The 27,309-nt window shown below is 35.9% G+C and overlaps 1 protein-coding gene across 1 annotated transcript in view; it reads right to left on the bottom strand.

Annotated features, from left to right (window-relative positions):
* COL11A1 (collagen type XI alpha 1 chain) overlaps positions 1–27,309 on the bottom strand; it is a 284,803-nt gene that overhangs the window by 192,769 nt on the left and 64,725 nt on the right. Inside the window, 1 exon segment of the mRNA XM_021000146.1 lies at positions 557–685. Coding sequence (XP_020855805.1) covers positions 557–685 — 129 coding nt within the window.

Here is a 27,309-nt window from a genome sequence, read left to right as displayed (position 1 = left end):
GGTCTTACCATTTTGGTGCCAGACTGAGAGAGCAGACTCAATCGACTTTACCCCTATTGCTGCTCAGAATCCCTGAGCTCCAACTATTCACTAACCACAGCCTCCACAGTAGCAGGTGATTACAGCTGTGTGTCAACATGCCTGGCTCAAAATGCTTTCAACCACACAAATAACAAAAGAAATGAGAAATACTGAAAATTATAACATGATTTCTAGAAGATATATAGGGATGATCTAATACAAATCATAAGGCTGATTCTTGATATTCTTCACATAGATTCTGTACTGAAAGCTGAAATGCATGCATAAAATGGACATACATTCATGCAGAAACAAGGCAACTTTGACAACAGAAACTATAAAAATAACTCCTTTTCTTTTTGCAGCCCCAGGGTGTCACTTCCTAGAACAGAGTAGAATGTTATAATATGGAGAAGAGCATAGGTTAACGATTTGGTTTCAAGCATGTCAAGAACAAAATAAATGATTCTATGAATGAAATACATGGAAATATGGTTCAGTGAGGAATATGCATGCTACATATGGCTATACTCACCTCTTCAATATGTGGTTCCTGAGCCTGAGCAGCATTGGGGCTGGGGGAATCACAGTCTGGGCTATAATGCTCACAGTAGTCATAAGCTGCTTTAGGATCAGCTGTAATTAGTAGCTGCTGGATATCACCCTGCAAAGAAGCAAAGGGAGATTCATTTTAAATAAAAATATACATCTTATGCCTTGAAGTAATTAGTCATTAAAGCAAAAAAATAAAATAGTAAATAGGCTTCAATAAACAAATAAATTAGGACATTAAATTATAATTAAAGAATACGTATAATCTGGAGTTAGGACCCAGATTAAAGACTAATCAGTTATATTAGGCTTTTACTGTTTCCAAATTCTGTGTTTGAGGAACACTACAACATATTCAAATTCATGCAACACAGTGCATAAATAGCTTTATTATGTATGTAATTGGGCACTGTATGAGCCACATATAAGATGAATATTTTGTTTTGTTTTGTTTTGTTTACTTTTTTAGTGAGGCAATTGGGGTTAAGTGACTTGCCCAGAGTCACACAGCTAGTGAGTGGTATGTGTCTGAGGCCACATTTGAACTCAGGTCCTCCTGACTCCAGGGCTGGCTCTCTATCCACTGCACCACCCAGCTGCCCCAAGATGAATAGTTTTAAGGGGGGGAAAAAAAGGTGACTTGGACCTGTGATTCATTCACACTGCTGAGGAAACTCTACTAATGCAGATTAATACCTAAAAGTCCCAGAGAGTTCCCTAGGATACTGATTAATTGATTGCCCACCATTACAGTCAGAATGTATCAGAGCAAGATGTGAATCTATGTTTTCCTGCCTCCAAACCCAACTTTCTATCCACTATCCTACTCTTCCTTTCTGAAAAAAAAAAGATTAAAAATCACATCAAATAAAAATGTCAATATACTTGTATTCACTTATTCATGATAAACAGATGTGAATGAATCAATTTATTTATTACTTGTCGTAAAAATGATAAACAAACAAATTGAGATAAAACTAAAAAATACCAAGTTTATTTTACATATTTTTTATTTTTATGAAAATTAGATGAAGTTAGGTGATTCTGTCACAGTAATTACAAATTACACAGTAACTACAAAATTAAGATTAGATATTTTTGTTTGAGAGAAATATGAAGAATAAATTTATGGTAATCATAAATATGAGAAATTAAAAAATCTTACTTTTAATTAACAGAAGCTCTATTATAGGATGATTTTATTAAGAAAAAAAGATATCTAATTGGTTCAAAAGAAGTAGTCACATTGAATTATTTGATAGTGAATAAACTGACGGAGACAATATAACACATAGTACCAGGAATATCTGAACAGGTTTCCTTTCGACCTGCTAGGCATGTACATTGTATTAGTCATGAAAAGTCAAACAAATGTAGTGCTCCTGAGGAAATCAAATGAGTTTCTGGGGGCATGGCCACCCTCTAAAAGAGTTGATGGGCTTCGGTCAACCTGGGAGGTCATGCTCAATGTAGGTAGCGCACAGGGATAAGAAATGCCTTGGGTTCGTTTTGGAAGGAGTCCAAAACAAACCTGACCTTTCAGGAATCAACACACAAGGCTAATAAAGGCCTGTAATTCCTGAACAAAACTTTGTCAAAGTTAGAAGACAGGATAAGATGAAGCCCTAATTACAAATAGGACTGGTGATTCATGTCATTTAGCCTTTAGTGGTAGTGAAGAAGCTAGTTGGCGTCTCTGTCATGTGCTCACTCCTCTGACATCACTACTTAGCCACTCATTTATTCAAATTAAATTCTCTTCATATTTTGTTTTGCTTTTAGTAACTTGAGGAGAATCCAATATCCTTTAGAAATTACCAGATCTGGGGCGGGGGAGGGGGAATGACTCTTTAAAAATCTAATTAAGTTCTCTTCGAAAATGACTACCTTGAAATAAATGGTGGATTCACAGATGACAAAGGCATTAGAAAAACAATTTGCCATTTGTGTTAAAATTCCAATTTATACACCAGGTACACTGAGAAAGACTCCTAACTCAAAATATATTCACAAGCTAGCTAGTGAAATTACTTAACAAATACTTTCAAGAACGTATGTAAGCTACACTGTCCTAATTTATGTGACCTGAAGCTAAACTTTTTCAGGGAATTATTTATTCCCCTCTGATGCTGATTAAAATTTCTCATAGATACAAGGGATATAGGAGAAGAAAGAATGGGAAGCTGTTCCTAGTTATCAGCTCTAAGAAAAGGATTGGGGGCAGCTAGGTGGCACAGTAGCTCCAGTCCTGCAGTCAGGAGGATCTGAGTTCAAATCTGGACTCAGACACTTGACACTTACTATCTGTGTGACCCTGGGCAAGTCACTTAACCGTGATTACCTCACCAAAAAGCAAAACAAAAAACAAGAAAAAGTTTGGAAATATTTTGTTTTAGTTAATATGAAGTTTCAAGAATATTTGAGAATTTATTCCATCCATAAATTTTATATTTTTATCCATTTTATGTATTATTGCTTTGTTTCAACAACTTTTGCCTACTTCACACTCTGAATTCTATAATGTATGATGATGTGGAGGAAAAATCCAAATTTTTGCTCTATTTCAAAGTGTACAGGAGACAGGGCCTGAGAATTCCTCAAAAATTCTATTTCTCTTTGACCACTATGCTACATTCAATATGGCTGACCACTTTTTTCTTACTGAAATACTATCCTCCCTTGATACCAGATTCAATTTAAACCCAATACAATTCTATTCAATTTAAAATAAGCATTTATTAATATCATTTTATACAGATTTTTTAAAAGTATATGCCAAATATGCTACACTTTCTCCTCTGAATTATACAGACTTAATTCAGGGCACCCCCTGTTGACAGCATTTAATTCACTGTACCAGGTAAACAACATTAGAATGCTGGGAGATTACACTAAAACTGTTTTAACAATGAAGTTAACAAAGTCCCTTGAAATATCAAAGCTCGGGAACACATCATCTTGTTAAAGGGCTTCAAAGAGAACAAAATCATGATATGATAGAAAGAATACTAAACTGAGAGTCAGGAAGCCTGAGTTCTAGTTAAAACTCTGCCACTAACTATGTGTCCTTAGATAAGCCACTTAACTACCTTCTGCCTCAGTTTCTTCATCTGTAAAATAAGGTAGGTTGGACTAGAACTAGGGGTGGGGAACCTGCAGCCTCGAGGCCACATGTGGCCCTCTAGGTCCTCAAAAAAAGGACCTCTAGGAGGATGCCCATCGATTGGGGAATGGCTGAGCAAGTTGTGTTATATGAATGTAATGGAATACTATTGTGCTACAAGAAATGATGATCAGGCTGACTTCAGAAAAACCTGGAAAGACTTGTATGGTCTGATGCTGAGTGAAGTGAGCAGAACCAGGAGAACGTTGTACACAATAACAGCCACATTATACGATGACTTATATTGATAAACTTAACCCTTCTTAGCAATACGAGGATCTAAGACATCTCCAGAGGCCTTGTGATAGAAAATGCTATCCACATCCAAAGAAAGAATTATGAAAGTTGAATTGCTATTTTTTTCTTTTCTGTTGAGTTTTGTTTCATCTTTCTGATGGTTCCTCCTATTGGCTTTAATTTTTACTTACAACACTACTAATGTGAAAATATGTTTAATAGGAATGTAAATGTATAGCCTATATCAGATTGTATGCCATCTTGGGGAGGATAGTGGAAAGGGGGAGAAAATTTTTAAACTCAAAAGCACATGAAGTGATTATTGATAAATCAAAATAAATTAATAAAATTTAAAAAAAGAAAAAGAAAAAAGAAAAGGACCTCTAGGCCCTTTTATTACGGGGACTTGTTCTGTGAAGTCTGGATTCAGTCAAAGGGCCACACTTGAGGACCTAGAGGGCCACAAGTAGCCTCAAGGCTGTAGGTTCTCCACTCCTGGACTAGAACAAGAATTTTGTTATTTTTTTTTTAACCCAGGTCATGAGCTGTGAACTTCTTTTATACATGCATAAATGCCTGCATACCTGCATATATGTAAGGGAAGAAACATTGAAATAGTGTTTACTATGTGTGTACATGTATGTTTATGTATATATATATATATATATAATATTATGTGCATATATCTATATCTATCTATACGTGTATATATATGAAGGGAATAAGCACCGTTTATATATTACCTATATTGTTCCAGACACTGTGCTAAGCTCTTTACAAATACGAACCTTACAACAACCCTGGGGGGTAGGTTCAAACTGAAACAGATGGAAGTGAAGTGACTTGTCCAGGGTCACATATCAAGTAAATAACAAAGGCAGAATTTTAACTCAAGTCTCATGACTCCAGGTCCAGAGCTCTATCTATTGCACCACTTGACACCTCAAAAATACACACATGAATGCATGCATACAGTCATGTAAATGTCACACATAACACACTCATTTACATGCACGTAAATGAGTGTGTTCATGTGTAAATACATTTGCATATAGTGTGCATATATACATATTATAGGTAATTATAAATATAGTTCAATATAACTGATCACCTTTGTAAACCTAGATATTTAATGTTATTTGTATAAAAACATGACTCTGAGAAAAGGTCCATAAATTTCACCAGATTGCCAAAGGGGTCCAAGACCCAAAAAAAGACTAAGAACTCCTGTCCTAGAATACTTCGAAGTTACTTTCTGCCTCTAAAACTCTCATGAGAGGCATCTAGGTAGCTCAGTGGGTAAAGCACTGGACCCTGGGGTCAGGAGGACCTGAATTCAAATCCAGCCTCAGCCACATGATAGTCACTAGCTGTGTGATCCTGGGCAAGTCACTTAACATCAATTGCTTCGTATATGTGTGTGTGTGTGTGTGTGTGTGTGTGTGTGTATGTGTGTGTGTGTGTGTATATACACACACATACATGCATACATACATATATACACGTATATTTATATATACATGCATACATATATATTTATATATGTATATATATTTATAAAAACTGTCTTATTGAATAAAAGCAGTGACCTGCTTGAGCTCTCCTCCAAACCCCTTCTGATACCTGTAAAAAATTGCTCTGAAGTTCTCATGACTGATTCGATAAAGAAAGAAACTTCAAGATCTTTTGGTATTCTTATATTCTTAACTAAAATCCTGATGTTTTGAACTTTAATTCAGATAGTCAAATATTTTTACATTAACAAATGAAGTATTTTGAAACATTCCTAATATGTATTATCCTTAATACAAAACATTTGCATATCATAGCTACTTATAATATTTTAAATAATGATGTTGCAGCCAATATATATGAAATGTGCTCTTCAGAATCAATAGAAATTGTCCAAGTTTTTTTGCCTGCTCATGCCAATTGAAGCATGTGGAATGCTGCCAGCCATGCAGAACTATGGCAGGTCTCTAATAATCAGTCATAAAATATGTTTTAGTAGAAACTGGAAAATTCTTACAAAATCTATTGGTTAAGCTACACTTTAAATACTTTCCTCATACTATTACATGTAGTAAGATGCTAGTAAGACTTTATAGGTAAACAAAGTCAACTGAGCAGTTGATGGAGCTTGTGATATTTATTGCACGAATCTCTGTTTGGCACAACTCCAACAGCCCGCAGCCATCGAGCATAGAAAACAGAGTCACCGTGTAGGCAGAAGACAGCAATGCTTTATTGGAATTATGATTTCATCTGGGAGGGCATTCATTCTACTTATGCACACTGAAACCCCTCCATACTTTAAAAGAAAAATCTATCATGGTTTTTAATCATGTCTTTCTATAAATACTCCAAAACAGATCTAGCCAACATAACTTTTAATATCTCAGGTGGGAGGGGTAGGGGAAGAGAACGGCCATGTATTAAGTACCTACGGTGTGCCAGATACTGTTAAGTGCTTTACAAATATTATTGCATTTAATCTTCCAGTACAACACTTATTCTGTCTATCTACTGTTTCTCATTCTCACTTAAATAAGCTTTCTAATTTCTTTTTTTTTGCATGGCTTACAGGCGTCCTTCATGACATCATTTATACTATTTTTCACCTTCCAACCATTATTGCTAGTATGACAGTCTCCTTTGCCTACTATCCCCTTTTGTCTTTGGGGAGACTTGTGATTTTGATCCTCTGCCCGTATAGTATCATAATCCCACCTCGGAACTACATAGTGTTTCATTTCCAACAGCCTGCTGGATATCTATCTGGATGTCTCATGGACAATACAGTCTTAATATGTCCACCACTGCATTTGTCATTCCTCAACTTCATCCGTATCTAGGCTATTCCTTCTGTCATCCGTGCTTTACACAGCCACCAAAATAATCTTCATAATGGACAAGTTTGGCCAGTACTCTCCCCTGCTATTGCTTAATGGATAAAACATAAACTGCTCAGCTTGGCATCTAAATAAATCCCTTTATAATTTGGCTTGGCCCTAGATTTCCAGACTTATTTCTCATTATTCCCCATTATGGGCTCTAAGTTCCCACCGAAAATGAATGACTCACTGTTCTCTAAGATCATCTTGCTGTCTGCCTATCTTTGTGCACTTGCAAAGGCTACTCCCATGCCTAGAATGACCTCCCTTTCAATTTCCACCTTTTAAAATTCTTTTCTTTCAAGGTGCAGCTCAGTTGTTACTTCCTCTATGAAGCCTTCCTTGATTTCCCCTCTCTACCTTCTCTACCCCCCACCAGTTAAAAATGCACTCCTTTTTTTCAAATTTCCCTGAAGTAATCTTTTGGAATACCTTCTTTGTCCTATTATATTCTGTTTGTGTATAGGTCATATCGTCCTTCAATTGAGGATAGGAAATCTCTTTTTGTATCCTTGTATACCCAGGACCCAGCATAATGCTTTGCATGTGTTACCCAGTTGCTTAATAAATGCTTGCTGAAGGTATTTGAAGTGGTGATACAGAGAGTTTTTGGTGGCAAGCAATTTGGAACCACTCATAGCACTGCATATGTTCCCCAATTTCATCCAGCATAATTTGCTGTTCCTGCTTCCTACTCAACAATCTTGACGATCTGTCTAGGCTAGATAGAAAACGTAGAGTTTGATCCGGCATCTAACTCAAATCAAATTGGACTTCCATCTAAAGAGGCATGACCTGAAAGAAGGGACTCGGTCGGGATTGGGGTAGGGAGTTAGGGAAGAAGCTAAGAAATATTCTGTTTGCATAGAGAACCAAGGATAACGGTTAAGGTTTCTATCACTTTGTGACTCCCCTCACATGTCTCCCTACAGTGAGGAACAAAAAAAAAGAGTTTCAAAAGTCTAAAGAAGGATTGTGTGCTGGTTTCATGTGAGGGGAGACATGTTAAGCCTGTGCCCCCTTTAAATAAAGAGCAGTGTGAATAACATTGAGTTATGTGAGTAACACATAACTAAAAAAGAATTGGCAACGAGAATACAAATAGGATGGGGAAGGGAGCCGAGTCTTTCTGATAGAAGAAAAATAAGTATCCTTTGAAACAGAATGTCTATGATGCTATCACTTGGACAATGATAGAAAAACTCATTAGGCACTAGTGTAGAGCCCCAGGCCTGGCGTCAGGAAGACCTGAGTTCAAATCCACCCTCCTACACTTATCAGTGGTATCTCCTTGAGCAAGTCACTTAACTTCTCTATGACTCCATTTCCTCATCTGTAAAATGGGGAAAAAAACAGCTAAATGGCACAGTGGATAGAGTGCTGGGCCTGGATTCAGGATGACTCTTCTGGCTGAGTTCAAATCTGGCCTCAGACACTTCCTAGCTGTGTGACTGAGCAAATCACTTAGCACTGAAGCCATAGTTTCCCCTACTGTAAAATTTGCTGAAGAAGGAAATGGCAAACCACTCCATTATTTTTGCCAAGAAAACCCCCAATGGGGTCAGGAAGAGCTGACACCACTGAAAGGACTAAACAACAACAGCATGGCCTCTCTCCCAGGGTGGTTGTGAGGATCAGACAAGATAATCCTCGGAAAGAGCTTCGCGCAGCGCCCGGCACGTACTAACCACTACAGAAATGGTAGGTGTTTTTTCAGATGAGAAAAAAGCAAAGGGAATGAGTGACCATAAAACACAATCCATCTGAAAGCCGTCTGTCATTCCCTTTAAAGCCCAAAGATCGACGAGATCGATTCATCCAAGCTCTTGTGCCCCAGTGGCCCTCCCTGCACAGCCCCGGCTAGAGCACATCGGACAGATCCCATTTTAGAGTTCAGATTGCATTCTTCATATAACTAACCAAGATTGTTCCTGACTCAATTAACTCCAGTGGCTCCTGACTGTCTCTTTTCTAAAACCCAAGTGCTTCTGCTTAGCTTGTAAAGCTTTTAACAACCTGGCCCCAAACGACTATTCCTCCGTCATTGGACGCGCTTCCCACTCCGGCACCCTGCAAGGTAGCCAACCTGGCATTCTTTCTGTACATAACTAACAACACACCATCTGTCTGGTCTCTGAGTCTTTGCACTGACCATTCTCAATGACCAGAAGGTATTCCCTTCTTACCTCCATCTCACAGACCTCCTGTCTTCCTTCAGGATGGACTCAAACATCACTTTCAATAGGAAGCCTTTTTTTCCCCCAGTACTTAGCACAGTGCCTGGCACACAGGGAACACTTAAAAATGTTTATTGACTATTGACTAATCAACTAAGGGCTAATGTCCTCCTCCCCAAACTACCTTTTTTAAACTATTTTGTATATACTAAATTTATATTTATTCTGTACATATACATGCATTTATTATCTTCCCCATTAGAGTGGAAGTTTCTTGAGAGTGAGGACTGTTTCATTTGTCAGTTTTGGGTCCTCAGCACCTAACATGCTGTTTGATACATATCAGGTGTTAACTAAGCACTTCTTCATTCATTGACTGATGTTTGATTTGATGACTCTTTCTTAAACTGCTTTGAGATGTTGCATCTTTCTTGGTATTCCCTACTACCTCTTCCCCACACCATTCCTTTGCTTGCCATTCCTCCTGGGATTATTAACTGCTTCAGTTCTCTCAGGCACTCTGATTGGAAAGATCTGCTAAATAGAATATAGAGTTCTCATCTACACTCTGTCTCACAATCCCAACAACTAAATTTACATAGCATTGTAATCGATCAGAAGTCCAAGAGGAGAGAACCAACCCCATCTACCTAAGTCATCTCTAGAGGCACACAGATAGTGTGTATAATCTAGAGGCAGGCAAGGGGCACCATGGATGGTAGACTGTGGGGTCTGGAGTCAGAAAGACTTGAGTTCAACTCAAGCCCCAAACAGTTATTAACTGTATGATCCTGGGAAATCACTTACCTTCTCTTTGCCTGAATTTATTCAAGCCTTAATATGGAGATAATGAATCACCCACTTCATGGGATTATTGTAAGGGCCAAATGAGATATCTGTGAATTGCTTAGCACAGTGTCTGGTACGTAGAAGATGGTTGATAAATACTTATTCCCAACCTCCAATCTACTAACAAGCCATTACCCTAAAGAGTTCACTTTATGAGTTTGGGACCTAACTACATGTCGGTTCATCAGAAGAACATAGGAATTTGTGTAGTCCATATTCAACAAAAAGTTATTAGCAGTCTTTTGTGGTCCTCCAGTTGCTAAGATTTTGTGTAATACATCCCTGAGGCCTGGAGATGAGAATGAAATAAAAGGAAGCCTCTTCAACATAGATGTGCTGAAACTATGCACTCTAGAGTGGCCTAGGTGTCCCTACAAAACTCCATCATCTCATGAAGTCCAACCTTACAAGAATGCTTTGACTTACACCCATTAAGTAGACAATTCTATTGCAAAATCTTTGAAAATGAGCTCCACTCTGCTCCCCACCCCCCAAAAAAGCAAGGAACACTAAATAGAACAAGAGAACAATGTGGCCTAAGTGGTTTAATTTTCTGTTTTGGCACATTTTAAAAATATGTCCCCATATTATACTTAGTTATGCAATTTTTCAAGTATTAGAAGCAAAACCATCTGTAAGTTTCCCCTAAAGTAATGCTGAAAATACTCACACAACTATAAGTTTTTCTTTTCTTCAATGATGGTTAATTTTTTCAAATGGCAAAAATAGATCATAATTCTGCAGCATTTTAGGGTATAAAAGCACTTTCCTCATACAAATCTTAAAATTATTATCATTCCCATTTTACAGAAAGGAAAAATAACACTAGGAAAAGTTAAATAACTTTCCCAGGATGGCATAGCTATGAAGTAGCTAAGGAAGGATTGGAAGCTGTGTGTCTAGGCTCCAAGTCAGACTGCATATAAGCAGGAAAGGAAGATTCCATGCTTTATAAAAAGCCCAATGGAAGAGCTCCACTGTACCTGAGGAAAACATGATGACTCCTGCCAAAGGGATTATAAAGACGAAACAGTGCCTGCTCTCGAAGACCTTACATAGAAGAGGGGTGCAGAATACACACAGATAATTAAACATACAAAAAATGACAAACCTAGTAACTTAGCCAGAGAGGAATCATTGATTGGCTTTAATTTACTGTTGGAGGTAGATATAATTAGATCTCCATACATATGCAGTTATCATCATAAACTCATATTGGGCCTCAGTTCATCACTTGGAGGTAACAGAACAAAAGAATGACCAGATCCTAACCAAGGGAAAAACTACCTCTCAAAATTTAACTCAAGGCTTCAAAGCAGCTGCTTGAAGCACACTTGCCAAGGGCCCAAAGCCCAAATTAAATTTTCCTTGAGCAAACATTGATTTCAAAATCATGCAGTAGAAAGCTTTTTTTAAAAAAGTGGTTTTTTGAATTGTTCTCATCAGCTAAATAGTGTTAAGTTTTTATTATTATTAATATTACTAGTTTTATTAAGTAAACATGGTCCATTTCAACTTCTTTTAAATGGTTAAAAAACCCTAAATTTTAATAATTTGACATGTTCATACCTAAAAATGCAAATGATTTCATTTAAGTATAAGCTAATGTGATTTTATCCATATTTCTTTTACCTATTTATATTAAGGATACAACAAAGTTCATGGATTCATAGGCTTAGAACCAAAAGGGACCTTAGAGGTCATGTGGTTTAAGCCCTTCATTTTAGCTGAGGAAACCGAAGCCCACAAAGGTTGAGCAACTTACCCAAAGTCACTCAAGTATTAGCAGAAGAACCAGGATTTGAAGTCAGGTCAAACAATCCCAAAGTGGACATTCTTTCCATTGTACCGTGCCATTTGCTAGCTTTCATATGACAAAAGGAATCTTCACTTCACAAAAAAAGTTACCACATAATTTATTTGAGTAACAAGAAGCTCAGTGCACTTAAATTGGCAACCGAACAGGAACATTTTCAAAGATTCTGTTACCTACCACTTTTCAGAAACATTCTGCTTAGAATGAGGTACAACAATTTCCGTTTTTTTTTTAAAGGGTAGACTTCCATTTAAGGATTTAATCTGCATTTTCCAAAATAAGCAAAATCATTCTGAGCCCTGATTGGCACCATTAAAATACTATTTTCAGAACTAAGTTCACATTTACATGAATAGAAAGATTATGCTACATACCATTTGTAACATCACATGCCATATGCAGTGGAAAGCAAATACTGTCATCAAAAAGATCAAATATGTTCTTTGCTTGTTGGCATGGTTTCCCTTGAAATACATGTCACACAAATTCAAAATAGATTGACATTTCCTTTATATATCTTGGCTTTTCTCTGGGCATTAAGTAATTTGTGGGATATTAAAAAAAATAAATCCTATCTATACAATAGGGAACAAAATTACTAGGTATACCTTTGAACCTTTGTGAATTGTATACAAGAACAGTCTCACAGCTACATTAGTATTTTCTCCCCTCAAACAAAAATAAGTAAAATCTACACTGAGGGAACATTAAATAATCATGTCACTCTGATATCAGATTTTACTGCCATTTTTTTTAAAGAAAGAAGAAATGTATGTTAATGCAGCTAGTAATGGACATTCTATATAATATAATGACCTTGTCCTTTTCAAAATGTTAATTAGCTCTACAGAATCAACAATATTTTGAAAAGCGTGCTACTATTTGTAATTTAGCTAAGAGATTAAAAAAAAAGGTTGTGATTTTAATTTATAATGTAATCATTGCACCATACTTTCAACTATCAGTTTCAATTGGTACTCTTTTGTTATATAAGTATTTTACATTCCATTTTATTAATTGAAATTTTCTGGAATAAAGATTTGTTCTCATCTTATATTGTATGTTTCTGCAATTAAAATGTAAACTCCTTGAGAATAGGAATTGTCACACTTTTTGTATTTGCAGCTTCCATGCCTTTGAATGTGTGTATATTGCATATCTTCAAAGCCAAAAACAGGCTTAAGAACTCATTAATGCAATGGCCAATATGATAATCCAAGAAACCAATGTTTAACCATACTGTCTACTTTCTGAAAAAAAGTTTAAAATGAGACATACATTTTTAACGTAATTGATATGGTATTTTGTATTGATCAACTACGAATGTTTGTCACAATGGTTTTTTTCTTTTTTTTTTTTTGATCCAAAGTATTCAGGGGAGGGACATGAAATGGGAAAGAGCAAATAAATGCTTGTTAATTAAAAAAACCACATATATAGAAAAAATAAATATATTTGTTGCTCTTTAAGTTTTAAGTGCCTTTGCTCACTATAGAAGAACAGTTTGTAACTTGTGGTCACACTGACAAGGGGAGACCTGCTAAAAAGGAAAATATCTTGAAAGTCAAAGGTCAGAATTCCCTAATATATACAAGTGTCTGAAGAAAACTATTTTTGCAGAATGTAAAAGGCAAATTTGCTGTACTCCATTCCTAAGGAGACATCTTCCTTTCTTGGCAAGCCACATGATTCCAACATTTGTGAAGGATCCCATACAAAAGCCTTTTTTTTTCCTGAAATTTAGCTACAGAAAGAATTCTTTATTCCAATTAATAGAAAGTAGTATGCGAAGTCCATGAAGGTTAAGAGACTTATCCAAAGTTACTCAGATATTAGTAGCAGAATTGAGATTTGAACCTAGCTCCAACTTCCCCAAAGACTATTCCAAAAAAGCAGTATATTCCTCCTCATTCCAGATCAAGGGTCAACAAACTACAGCCAGAGGGCCAAGCCAGTTACTTTTTGCACAGCCAGAGTGCTACAAAAATAGGCCAGTTGGTGGATTTGGCCAAGTTTATCTACTCTTATTCCAGGTCACAGAATTTTAGCCTACAACTAGTAGAATTTAAGTCTGGCAGCTATGATGCAGATATTAAATTTGCCTTTGAATGAGTTACCAATTATCGTTATCATACCTACAACTACATGTTGAGGAATTTTTAATGCATTTTACTCATTGGCATCAAATGCAGCCTTGAAGGTTCTCCACAGATATCATATCTTGTTCACTATTGAAGACATAATGCAGGAGCTGACAATTCTGATACCAAATTCTAAACAGATTTAATAGTAACAAGGCCCAGAAAAGCTGTCCAAAATCAGTTTATAATTGTCATACTAGAATTTAGCAGAATACCATCTATACCAACTTCTATGAAAAGGTTTTTTTTGGAGGCTGGAAGGCTTTTTAAAAAATACCTGAATGTGACATATTCTTGAATAAAGAAAATATAAGACTCTATAAATGATTATAACTAAAAAAATAATTCTGTTCAATTATCTGCCCTTTACTGACATCAAGTAATCTACAAATAAGGACCTATATGTTCCCTAAAGATGCTCAACAGAGTTGTGGGCAAGGTGCTGAATAAAATGAAAATAAAATAATATTTCCTACTGATAGTCATTATTTCTAAATGTTTCTGTTCACAGATGCTATTGTATTTAACCTAGAACCTTACTGTGCCTCCTCAGTGAAATCTATATCAACTTAAAAAAAAAAAAAGATTGGTATAACCATCCACATTGGAGAAATAAGGTGAATGAAAGAAAAACCCATATTGCTTAGAATATGGAATTCAGCATGACACCTTCCATATTGAGTAAGTTCACTAATAATTGTATCTTAGATAGGAAGTTTTGATTGTCCATGAGCTGGCCTCAGAACTGAATGCAAGATGATCAGACTGTATTTAGAAAACTATATCAGGCTTTTAATGACCCCAAGTTGCTCACTGAGGTAAAAGTCAATCTCATTATCACTAATATTTTCATGGTAACCCTGAGGCTAGAAATCATGGCATATCATGATTTCAGAAGAAATCCAAACTATATCAGACCCAAAAGAAATGGGAGGTATGTTGTGCATAAGCAGATTTCAATTTAACAATGATAGCTTAACATAACCAAAAAAAAGTGTTAGTATATCAATAGCCTAAATGGCATATAGGTACTTATCAGAGTCTAAAAGAAAGAGAAAAAAAGCCCCTCAGTATGATGCCTAAATCTTTTGTGTGGGATTTATAGAAAGAAACATAAACATGCCCACAGAATGGGCAGGGATGGAGAATGAACACTGGTATATGCAGTACACACCCAGATTAACCCACAGTTCCAATAAAGTACTTAAAATCTAAATTATTAAAATTTTAAAAGGCTAAAATTTTAAATTCATGGGAAAAAATTAAATTTATTTATGGGGATTATTCATAATAAGATAAAATATCCACAGATAAGTTGTTGGTTTACAATATTATCCATGTTTTTAAATGGGATATTTCTATTTTATGTGTTTTTTGCTTCAAAAAAGTTTTTTTTTTCCTGAATGTTATAAATAGTATAATATAGGATAGCTGCAACTAGGAAATGGTGACCTAGACGCTGCCCGAGTGTGTCAAATTTATCAGTTAGTGACAGTACTTGTAATCCTTCAGCAATGCAAAAAAGTTGAGTTCCCAGTTAGAAAAAATAAGTAAATAACTAAAAAGGGAACTTTTCCCATGTTCTACCCCAGACCCATCCTGCCCTTCCAAGTAAGGCTGTTTTCACTATCACTTGCCTTAGTTTCTGTTACTTATCCTGGGCACAAAAATTCCCAGTGAAGGCTCTTTAATACAATAAGTACTTCTAGTTTATTGTTATGTACTAAATTGTCCTAACAATGACATTGGACTTCGAGTCAAGAGAACAGAGTTCAAAGGCCTGAGCCTTCACTTATTCCCACTCTGTCCTTTGGCAAATCACTTAGCTCCTCTGGACTTTAGTTTACTGAACTGTAAAATGGACAAAATGATATCCCCATCTACCCACAGGGTACCTGCCAGGACTAAATGAGATACTGTAGAAGAAGGCATTTAGTAAACTGAAAAGTAAAGAGACACAGCAGGACATATTTTGCACAACTGACAGCAGAACTCAGAAAAACAGAAGTCTAGACAGCATGAATATCATCATTATAGAATTTAGGAAGGATGGCTGAAGAATTCATTTATTTTGGCTGCAAAAAATAAATAAATCTGAAAGAAGGTCAGAATTTCAGTGTCCTTAAGGACATCTTTAAAGATATTCTGTAATTTAAATTCAGTGGGAAATAAAGCTATAGAAGAAAGCTCTTTAGCTAAGAATCTGCCAATTTATAGTGCTGTGAAAGCAATCATTTAGTAAAGACACATAAATGTGTGTGTGTGTGTGTGTGTGTGTGTGTGTATTTCCTGTGTTTTCCATAGGAAGTATTTCACCTAGAAATTAAAGCCTTCTCTATATTGAGCTTTACTCAACAAAGTTTCACAGATCTCAATAAAGGCTTTTGTTTTGACAACCGGGGGGGTAGAAGAGAGAGGGAAGTGGTGCACGCCTATGTTAAATCTTAAACGATATTTTATTTACCGCAGAAGTAACACCAAATGTCAGAAGATTCAGGGGGACATTCTGATCCTGGCGCCCGTGCTGCCAATACATTCACTCTCACCACATTTTTTTCTTTTTTTTTTCCCCCCGTGCTTTCTATACAGCTGTTATTCTTCCTCAACTTTTCTTAAATGGTAATGGAACACCTGCCAGAAGGTTTAAGACTTCAGTTTAACTGGTAAATGCATCTGAAAATTTGGGTATGAGCCACAATTCATAGGAAATTTGGAGAGAAAGCTCATGAAAGCAAACACAGTTACCATCCCAGCAGTTTCAGAGACTGCAGCAATGCCAACAAACCATTTCCAAAGGCACTTACTCAAAGGTACCACTAAGCTAACAAAGGCTACAAAATGAACATCATGAGAGGTTCTCTAAATTTAGAGGAAATAAACATTAAAAGAAAATGAAGTATTCAATTTTTTTAGGGTTCAGTACTAATAGATAACTATTCTATATTGAAAATTTGCAAAAGGAGAGGTGGCTTGCTTGTCGATTCTTTGTTTTTTTCCTTCTATCTGCAAATACTATCCATACCAACATTATTTTGTTTCAGATTAATATCTATTTATTTTGAAGTTACCAAAGGGATATAATATTCTTCTGATTCTTTCCCACACTCCTACCATCACATACACACACACACACACACACACACACACAATAGATATCAATGCTATTAAAGTTAAATTTGCTTTGGTTTTTATTTTCTTTTTTTAGCAATAAATATGAGCTTTATGGTAATCAGGAAAGCTAGATTACAGAACCAGGCCCTAAAGAAATAATCTAAGTAAAGACTAAAAGAAGTTAGACTCTTGGCAATGAATTTTTATTTAAAATAATCCAACATATTTATATGTAATTTTTAAGTGTTAATGACAACTTATATTGACAGAATCATTTTGACACTTGAAATTTTTACTGAAATATACTGAAAATTTTGCAGCTTCAGAAAATTTATGTATAAAGTCTTTTAAGGATTTTATTTTAAGCATTTGGTGCAATCTAGGGTTGTTGCCATTTTAATTTGCTGATCTGTTTATTCTCTATGTCATTTAGTATTATTATTTGATTTATCAACAAGCATTAATGAATCACTCACTATGTGTCAGGAAGTGTGCTAGGGATATATTTGCTTGGCACATAGTAAACTAATTTTCAAATTATTTATTTAATATTTTGTTTTCCCCAATTACATAAAAAAATAATTTTTAACATTCATTTTTTTTTTTAATTTTGAGTTCTAAATGCTCTCCTTCTCTCCCAACTCTCCTCCTCCCTGAGAAGGCAAGCACTTTGATTTTGAATATACATGTGTGGTCATGCCAAATATATTTCCACATTAGCCATTTGTAAAAGAAAACAAATAAAATAAAATAATAAAAATAAAGTAGAAAAATGTTTCAATATGTATTCAGAGTTCTCTCTATGGAGATGGATAGGACTTTCCATCATGGTTCCTCTGAAATTGTCTTGGATTATTGTATTGCTGAGAAAAGCTAAGTCATTCACAGTTGACCATCATATTATATTGCCATTACTATGTACAACATTTTCCTGGTTCTGCTCACTTCACTTTGCATGAATTTATATGTCATCCCATCTTTTTCTGAAATCATTCTGTTCATCATTTCTTATAGTACAATATTATTGCATCACAAACATAGGCCACAACTTGTTCAACCATTCCCCAATTGATGGATATCCCCTAAATTTCCAATTCTTTGGCACCACAAAAAGAGCTGCTATAAATATTTTTGTACAAATAAGTCATTTTCCCTTTTCTTTGATCTCTTTGGGATTCAGATCTAATAATGATATTGCTGGCTAAAAAAGGTATGCACATTGTTATAGCCCTTTGGACTTATTTGCAAATTGTTCTCCAGAATGATTGGACTAGTTCACAACTCCCCCAATAATGCATTAGGGTCCCAATTTTCCTGCATCTCCTCCAGCATTCGTCATTTTCTTTTTCTGTCATGTGAGCCAATATTACAGCTATAAGATGACATCTCAGAGTTATTTTAATCTGCATTTTCTAATCAATAGTGCCTTAGAGCATTTTATGTGCCTATAGATAGCTTTGATGAAAACTATGTGTTCATATCTTTGACCATTTATTAACTGGGAAATGGCTCTTATTTTTTTTTTATAAATCTGACTCATTTCCCTATATATTGAAGAAATGAGGCCTGTAGCAAGGTAATGTTTTACAATTTTCCCCTAGTTTTCTCTTTTCCCTGTCATTTAGGCTACATTGGTTTCATTAGTGCAAGGACTTTTTAATTTCATGTAATCAAAATAATCTATTTTACTTCCCAAAATTTCCTCTATCACTTGTTTGGTCATAAATTCTTCTTTATCTAGAGATACGATAAGTATTTTTCCATTCTTCCCTAAGTTATGTATGATGTCACCCTTTATGCCTTAATCTTTATCTATTTTGATCTTATCTTGGTATATGGTACAGTATATTAGACTATGCCTTGTTTCTGCCAAACTGCTTTCCAGTATTCCCAGCAATTTTGTCAGATACTTAGTTCTCACCCCAAAAGCTTGGTTCTTTTAGTTTTTCAAACAGTAGATGAGTTTGGTCAGTTATTACTGTGCATTGTGTACTAATCCATTTCATTGATCCATCTCCCTATTTCTTAGCCAGTACTAGATTGTTTTTATGATTAGTGCTTTATAAGGTTAAAGTATGTACCTTTTTATTGTGTCCGTTACAGTTTTTCTTTCATGTTTACCTTCTTATGCTTCTCTTGAATCTTACATTTGAAAGTCCAATTTTCTATTCATCTCTGGTTTTTTCATCAGGAATGTTTTAAAGTCGTCTCTTTAATTAAATATCCATTTTTTCCCTTGAAAGATTATACTCAGTTTTGATGGGTAGGTTATTCTTGCTTATAATCCCAGCTCTTTTGCCTTCCAGAATATCATATTCCCAGATGCTAAATTTTGTCTGATTCTGACTGTGGCTCCATAGTATTTAAGTGGCTTCTTTCTTGCTTCTTGAATATTTAGTCTTTCACCTGGCAGTTCTGGAATTAGTCTATAATATTCCTGGGAGTTTTCATTTTGAGGTCATTTTTAGGTGGTGATCAGTAGTCTTTCAATTTCTATTTTACCCTCTAATTGTAGGATGTCAGGGTAGTTTTCCTCAATAATTTCTTGAAATATGATATGTCGTTCTTTCTTTGAATGTGGCTTTCATATAATCCAATAATTCTTAAATGATCTCTCCTTGATCTATTTTCTAGTTCAATTGTCTTTCCAATGAGATATTTCACACTTTTTTTTTCATTCTTTTCATTCTTTTGTTTGTTTCTTTGTCTCATGGAGTCATTAACTTGCACTAGCCCAATTCTAAATTCATGATTTTTTTAGTCAGCTTTTATACCCCCTTTTCCATTTGGCCAATTCTACTTTTTTACTTATTTTGTGGAGGAGGGGCAAGAGGCAATCAGGGTTAAGTAACTTGCCTGGGATCACACAGCTAGCAAGTGTTAAATGTCTAAGGTTAAATTTGAACTCAGGTCCTCCAGACTGCAGGGCTGGTGCTCTACCCACTACTCTACCTAGCTGGCCCCAGTTCTGCCTTTTAATTAAGTTATTTTCATCAATAAATTTTTGTGCTTTTTTTCCATTTGGCAATTCTATTTTTTAAGGTTTTCTTTTCTTTAATATTTTGATGACTCTTTTACCAAGCTATTAATTGTCTTTTCAAATTTTTTTTCCTTTGGCAGGTAGAAGGGCTCTGCATCAAGTTTTAGGCTATTTTGTGCTGCTGTGATTTTCTTTTTTTTTAAAATTAATTTATTTTGATTTATCAACAATTACTTCCATAAGCTTTTGAGTTTTAAATTTTTCTCCCCCTCCCTCTTTACCTCCCTCCCCAAGACAGCATGCAATCTGATATAGGCTTTACATATACATTCTTATTAAACATATTTTCACATTAGTGATGTTGTAAGGAAGAATTAGAATGAATAGGAGAAACCTCCAGAAAGAGGAAACAAAACACAAGAGAAGAAAAAAAAATAGCAAATAGTATGCTTCAATCTTCATTCAAACATTATAGTTCTTTCTTTGGATGTGGATAGCATTTTCCATCATGAGGCCTTTGGAGATGTCTTAGATTCCTTGTATTGCTGAGAAGGGTTAAGGTTATCAATATTAGTCATCACACAACATGGCTGTTGCTGTGTACAATGTTCTCCTGCTTCTGCTCACTTCACTCAGCATCAGTCCACACAAGTCTTTCCAGGTTTTTCTGAAGTCTACCTGTTCATCATTTCTTATAGCACAATAGTATTCCATTACATTCATATACCACTACTTGTTCAACCATTCCCCAATTGATGGGCATCCTCTCAATTTCCAATTCTTTGCCACCACAAATTAATATTTTTGTATGTGTGGTCTTTTTCCCATTTGTATGATCTCTTTGGGATACAGCCCTAGAAGTGCTATTGCTGGGTCAAAGACTATGCACATTTTTATAGCCCTTTGGGCATAGTTCTAAATTGTTCTCCAAAATGGTTGGATTGTTTCACAACTCCACCAACAAGGCATTAGTGTTCCAATTTTCCCACATCTTCTCCAACATTTATCATTTTCCTGTTTTGTCATGTTGGCCGAACTGATAGGTGTGATGTGGTATTTCAGATATGTTTTGATTTGCATTTCTCTAATCAATAGTGATTTATAGCATTTTTTCATATGACTATAGATGGCTTTAATTTCTTCATCTGAGAACTTCTTGTTCATATCCTTTGACCATTTATCAATTGGAGAATGACTTGTATTCTTATAAATTTGACTTAATTCTCTATATATTTTAGAAATGAGGCTCTTATCAGAGAGACTGGTTGTAAAAATTCTTTCCCAGTTGCCTACTTTCCTTCTAATCTTGGCTGCATTGGCTTTGTTTGTGCTGTTGTGATTTTCAGTTTTGGGGTTTTGGAAGTTTTTGCTGCCTCCAAGATGGTGTGATATGGGAAGAGATGTCGTCACTATTTTCCTGGTCTATACTCTGGTTTTTAACCACAAGAGGTCCCTGATGTCTTGGGTCTGCAACCAATACTACTCCTTAGGTCCCCTCCTTCCTTGGGAACAGAAATGACACTGTTCCTCAGAGTCTGTGATCCCTTTGGGCCAGAAATTTTTTTTTCCCACTCCCTCTTAAACTGTGACTCAGAAGTGGGTATAGGCAATTGAGTTGCTAAATAGTTGCCCTAGAGTGTTCCAACATCCTCTTAACTGAAAGTTCTCCTCTCTGCCCTTGAACTGCAACCCAGAAGTGGGTATAGGCAATGTAGTTGCCAGTATCTGATCCTGAATTTAGTGCTAGTACAGGGTAACCTTCAATCACTTTCTGACCAGTTTCCAGCTCCCTTTACTGTCTCTGGCTGGAGTGCTCCTGAAACTGCTGCTGCTTCTGTCACCACAACTGGGGTTTCATCCATGTGGGCTCCAGGCCAGCATGCTTCCCCATGTCACAGATCTCTCTTTACAACCTCCAATGTTTTCTTGGGATGGAAGAACATCTCACTCTAAGCCTTTGTTGGCTCTGCCACTCCAGAATTTAATTTGAGGTATTATTTTAAAGTTGTTTAAAGAAGAATATTGAGAGAGCTTGGCTGAGTGTGTCTCTACTCCATCATCTTGGCTTTACTCCCAGAAGTCCTCACATGGTAAATTCTTAAGGAGTGCTCAATGATTAATTGCTTAAACTAACTTCTTAAAGCCCAGAATTTTGGAAAAAATAAAATATCTCCTAGGATTTTTTTGCTTATTTGATATAATCAGAAGATTGTTGAATAAAGTAAATTCTCTGGATGCATTTATCAAAAATCTTGTTGGACCTTAACATATTCACATGTGGTATCTAAATAGAAAACTTCTACTTAGATTAATAATTTTTAAACAGTAAAAAAGTAATAATAACCACTTTAGGAACTTGTATATATTTTTTTACCATTAGGTGACTGGGAAGACAATGATTTTGGTGATGCTGTATGGATGTTAATGATGGATTTTACCTTGAAGAATCAAAATGGCAGGTGGCCCAAAGGATCATGGAAGCATACATGGTTGACACAAATAGAACATATTTTCAGTGAGGTTTTTCATGTGGGTTGTTTCATAAAAATTGTCATTTTGGAAATGCATATGGTTTGAAAAGATCAGCCAGTAACATAACAGAAAGAGATAATGAATGGACAGTCCAGATGCTTTACTAATATCTACAGAATGTTAAAAAGATCTCAAGAAAAGCCTCTTACTCACTGGGTAGATCAGATGGGTCACAGGGGTGGGGAACCTGAGGCCTCGAGGCCACATGTGGCCCTCTAGGTCCTCAAGTGCAGCCCTTTGACTGAATCCAAACTTCACAGAACAAATCCCCCTAATAAAAGGATTTGTTCTGTAAAATTTGGACTCAGTCAAAAGGCTGCAACCAAGGACCTAGAGGGCTATATGTGGTCTTGAGGCTGTAGGTTCCTTGTCCCTGGATTATAATATACAGGATGAAACAGCATAAATGGGTTGTGATTATCACTTAAGAAAGTAAACACACCAATGAGAGTGTGGCTCCACTGAAGGGATGAAGTGTTGACAAAGAAGGACTACTAGTTACTTCATTCTTATTATGAAGCAAAATTTTAAAGTCATGAATGACCTTGTCTATAAGTCTTCCATAAAAGATATGTACAAGAGAACTATTAACACAAGTTACAATTTATGATAAATGCCATAGGAGAACAATGAGTAATAGTTCTTGGTAAATTGAAAGTGATTATTTCTGGCTAACAGAATTAAGGAATCAAGAAATACTGAAGGAATTGATGTTCAACCTGGGTCTTATCCAAGGGACCAATTGGTTTTCAATGTACAGAAAGAAAATTGTGCCCTCCATTGCTAGACCTATTCCCTTAGCTAAAAAAGTAACTTTCCTACTCACATGACTCTATGACTTTTAATCTAACTAAATATAAAGCAAGGACTAAAATTGTATGTGAGGATTGTTTAGAGGAGACATCTCTTTTGGCAGCTTAGTGGCATGGAGGGAGTCTAGATCATGAATCCAGAATATCTGAGTTCAAATCTGACCTTAAGCACTTACTAGCTTTGTGACCCTGGGCAAGTCACTGAATATCTGTCTACCCTAGTTTCCTCAATTATAAAATGGGAACAATAACAGCCCATACTTCCTAGGGTTGTATGAGGATTAAGTGAGATAATATTTATAAAGTGTTTAGAACAGTGTCTGCCATATTTTAGACATTTTATAGACATTTGTTTCCTTCTTTCCCTTTACAAATAGCTAGGAATTACCTCAGGAAAAGGATGTTCTATGAGACATGAGGGAAACTTAAAGAACTGAAATAGGCAGAGTGTAGCTTGAAAGGATTGTGTGCCAGGATCAATGGCGCCTCCAACTCTATGTAATCTGTGTCACTGACTGGAACTGAGGAAGCCAGGTGAGTGCAGGAAAGAATACAGGGTAGAAATCATGGTCCACATTAAAAAAAGTATGAAATCAGGGGTTATGGAATTGCAACGTAGCCAAAGTATACAAGCAACTTTAGTGATATAGAACATAACACTGAAATACTGTATTGTTCAAGAACCCAATCAGTAATTTTTCTCTTGTTTATTGAACCAAATGTTATGTGATATTGGAAAGGATGGGAAGATGCATAGATATAATGATTCATTGATTTACCTATAGTGCTATAAATAGTGCAATAAAGAAGCAGAAGTTGGGGAATTTGATCAGAGGTAAAATGGGAAAGGAGACCATACATTCACAATATTTATTTAAGAAACATGTATTGTTTCAGTGATAGTGGAACATTAGGCATAGGAAAAGAACTGAGTCATTTTGATAAAGGGGTACACAACCACCAGTACAGCATTGTACCCTTGAGATAGAGAATGGTCCATGATGAAGCTCAGTATTAACAATACCAAAGGGCAAAGGTGAGGTAGCAGATTTTGCAAGAAGCTAACCCTCTTCCCCAGAGCACATACATCATAAATCAAGAATCCAGAAAAAAATGAAACAGAATGATGGAAGACCTCTAGATTATACTATATCAGGATCAATGAATTATGGGTGTTTATCCTGGAGAGAAGACTTAGAGGGAGAATGGGAACTATTTAAAGTATTTCTTTTTCTAGTCATCTCATGAGAGATGAGGTTTGCTCTACTGGGTAGCCTGCTGGGTCAGAACTATAATGGGAGGAAGTTGCCAAGAGACAATTTTAGGTTAGAAAAGGAAAGACTTCCTAATAATTATCACTATTCAATATGGAATGGGCTATGTTTGGAGATGGGGAGCTCTAGATGTACTTACTGGATGTGCTATAGAAGAAATTCTTGCTTATGTAATGGCCAGACTAGATGACTTGTAAGTTTCCTTCCGACAATGAGGTTCTGTGAATACTACTCCCTTTTCTAGAGGTCCAATGATCATCTCTTTAGGATCAATTTGTAGATTTTTGCCAGGAATGGAAGCTCACTCATTGATTTATGGTTTGCAAACTCTATTCTCTGCCTTTTGGGAAAAGAGAGACATTTTCGCTTCTACAAACCTGCAGCAACTTTCACTCTCCATGATTAAAAAAATTTACAGGAGTTTTCACTGTACATTGTGATAATAAAAATCAATTATTTATGAAGTACTTACTATGTGCCAGGCCCTGGACAAAGTACTAGTGATACGAAGAAAAAGCAAAAATAGTCACTGAACTTAACATTATACTGAGGGGGACAACATATGCTTAAATGAGAACCTAGAAAATAAATATGGAACAAGCAGTTGTTAAGTGCCAGGCACAGTGTGTCAGATGCTAGGGAAATAAGACAATGATGAAATAGAGCTTGCCAGAAAGTACAGGGGATGGTCAGGAACGTGTTCATGGGGAAGCTAAGATTTGATCTAGACTTTGAGGAGGTTAGAATTCAATAGGAAGAGTACTGCCTCTTCTGTTAATGCTTCTCTGATTCCTCTATCCCAGAAATATCTCTCTACTTTTGTATATTTTTTATAATATCCAAATTCAATTTTTCATACTTCTTTACTAATTGCTCCTTATGTCTTGTTTTCCCAATTGGTGTATGAGCCCCCAGTGTTCAGGGAACCTGTCATCTTTTTTTTTTTAAACACCCTCTCCCTGACTTGCCTAGCCCAGTGCTAGGCATGTGGTAGATAAGTGGTTTTTGGTTGATTTATTGATACGATATTTAATGCAAACTCATTATTTTTAGGCTTCAAGTTAGCTCTCCTCCCCCATTTTTCCCATTTCTGTCAGGGAGATATAATTTCATTCCTCATGGTTTGCAAATCTGAAGTCATAGATAAATCTAACTCAATTATTCTCCACATAGAATCAGTCACCAAGTCCTACTGATTCTTCCTCATCTGTGTCTCTGTAATGCATCTTTTTTTCTGTTCCTTTTCACAGCTATCCTTTAGTTCTTCACCATTTTTTAAGGATTCCTGCAATAGATTCTCAATTATCTCTGTGCCTCTACTCTTGACCAGTCCAAGCTAGCCTATGTAATGACATCATAACAAACTCCCTAAAGCACTACTTTTATATCAGTCCCAAACTGAGAAACATACAAATGTCTGTTATTACATTTAAATCAAATCTCAAGTTCACACTCTAGCATTGTCTTTAATCAAGTTGCTTCAATTTAATTGGTTGATCCCTCTTTCAAAATTTCCCAGATCTTCCATTGCTCTTCATCTTCCATTCATGCCTTGTCCTCTTCACTAGTAAACCAATTTTGTCACTTCAAGTTTCAGCCAAGGACTCCTTCTGTCCAAGAGTTCCAGAAGAAACTCCTCCATAGAATCATCTTGCACAGCAGAGCCTGTGCTCTGCTTTCTATTTTATAGTTTGAACCCTAAAATTGCTTGATTACTTATTTATTGCCTTAAAATTTGTCTCAAATTGTTTAAATTATCAACTCTCTGCAGCAGGCAATACAGCTTTTATATTTTTCTTATATAATGCAATTTGCTAGTACATAAATAAGAACAGGGACTGGTCCTGTAATTTCACTAGCAAAGGGAAAAAAAACTCAATGTGAAGACTCCCTCCACTAATGAAGGTCAGCATTTTCTTGGGATTGTGCAGTCTTCTAGACTTGCTGAGATCATTAAGAGGTTAAATGACTTGCTCAGGGTTACAAGGCAACATGTGTCAGATGGAATTTGACCTCAGGTCTTCCTATCCATTACACCATCCCCCTCTCATAAATATTTGATGTAAATGACAATTTTTGAGGTACTTTCAGCTTAATAATGCATTTTATTGCTAGCTCTGTGATCAGGTAGCCCAGGTTTTATTGTACTTATTTTAGGGATGAAGGACCTGAATCCAAAGGGATCTGCCCAGTGTCTCTCACTTTGTAAACATCAAAGTCAAGATTTGAACACAGACCTTTCCTGACTCTGAATTTGGCATCCTTTCTAGCACATCACATTTCATCTATGAGGGAAACTAATTAACAACACAGACGTGACAGGAATGTAGACAGACCAGATAATTAAGGCCAAGATGTTTAGTAGAATCATTTATTTGCCCCGTCTGGCTATTAACAAAGCTACATAACAGGACTTGTAAAATATCTGTGTCATTTTGCCCCACGTGGACAATTTGTGCCTCTTTTCACATGCTACCTCATGGATATAGAAAAAGACAGCCTGAATTTTTTTTCAAAGTTTATGAGCTTTCAGGCCCTCAACATTCCTGTAAGGTCAAAGCTTGATTTTGATCCCTTAATATTTAATTATTTTTTACATAATTTCAAAGCTCGATTGGAATGTTAATTGCAACAGTATTTTTCTTTTGTTTTACAACACACACATATTCATGTGTCTGGGAAAAGAGGTTCAGTGTACTCTATTGACCACCTTTAAGTCACTCAAAATTTGAACATGGACAGCAAGATTA

This window comes from Phascolarctos cinereus, unplaced genomic scaffold (genome assembly GCF_003287225.1).
Source record: "Phascolarctos cinereus isolate Bilbo 61053 unplaced genomic scaffold, phaCin_HiC Scaffold_5;HRSCAF=322, whole genome shotgun sequence".
Lineage (NCBI taxonomy): Eukaryota > Metazoa > Chordata > Mammalia > Diprotodontia > Phascolarctidae > Phascolarctos > Phascolarctos cinereus.
This window is presented reverse-complemented; position numbering and strand designations above follow the sequence as displayed.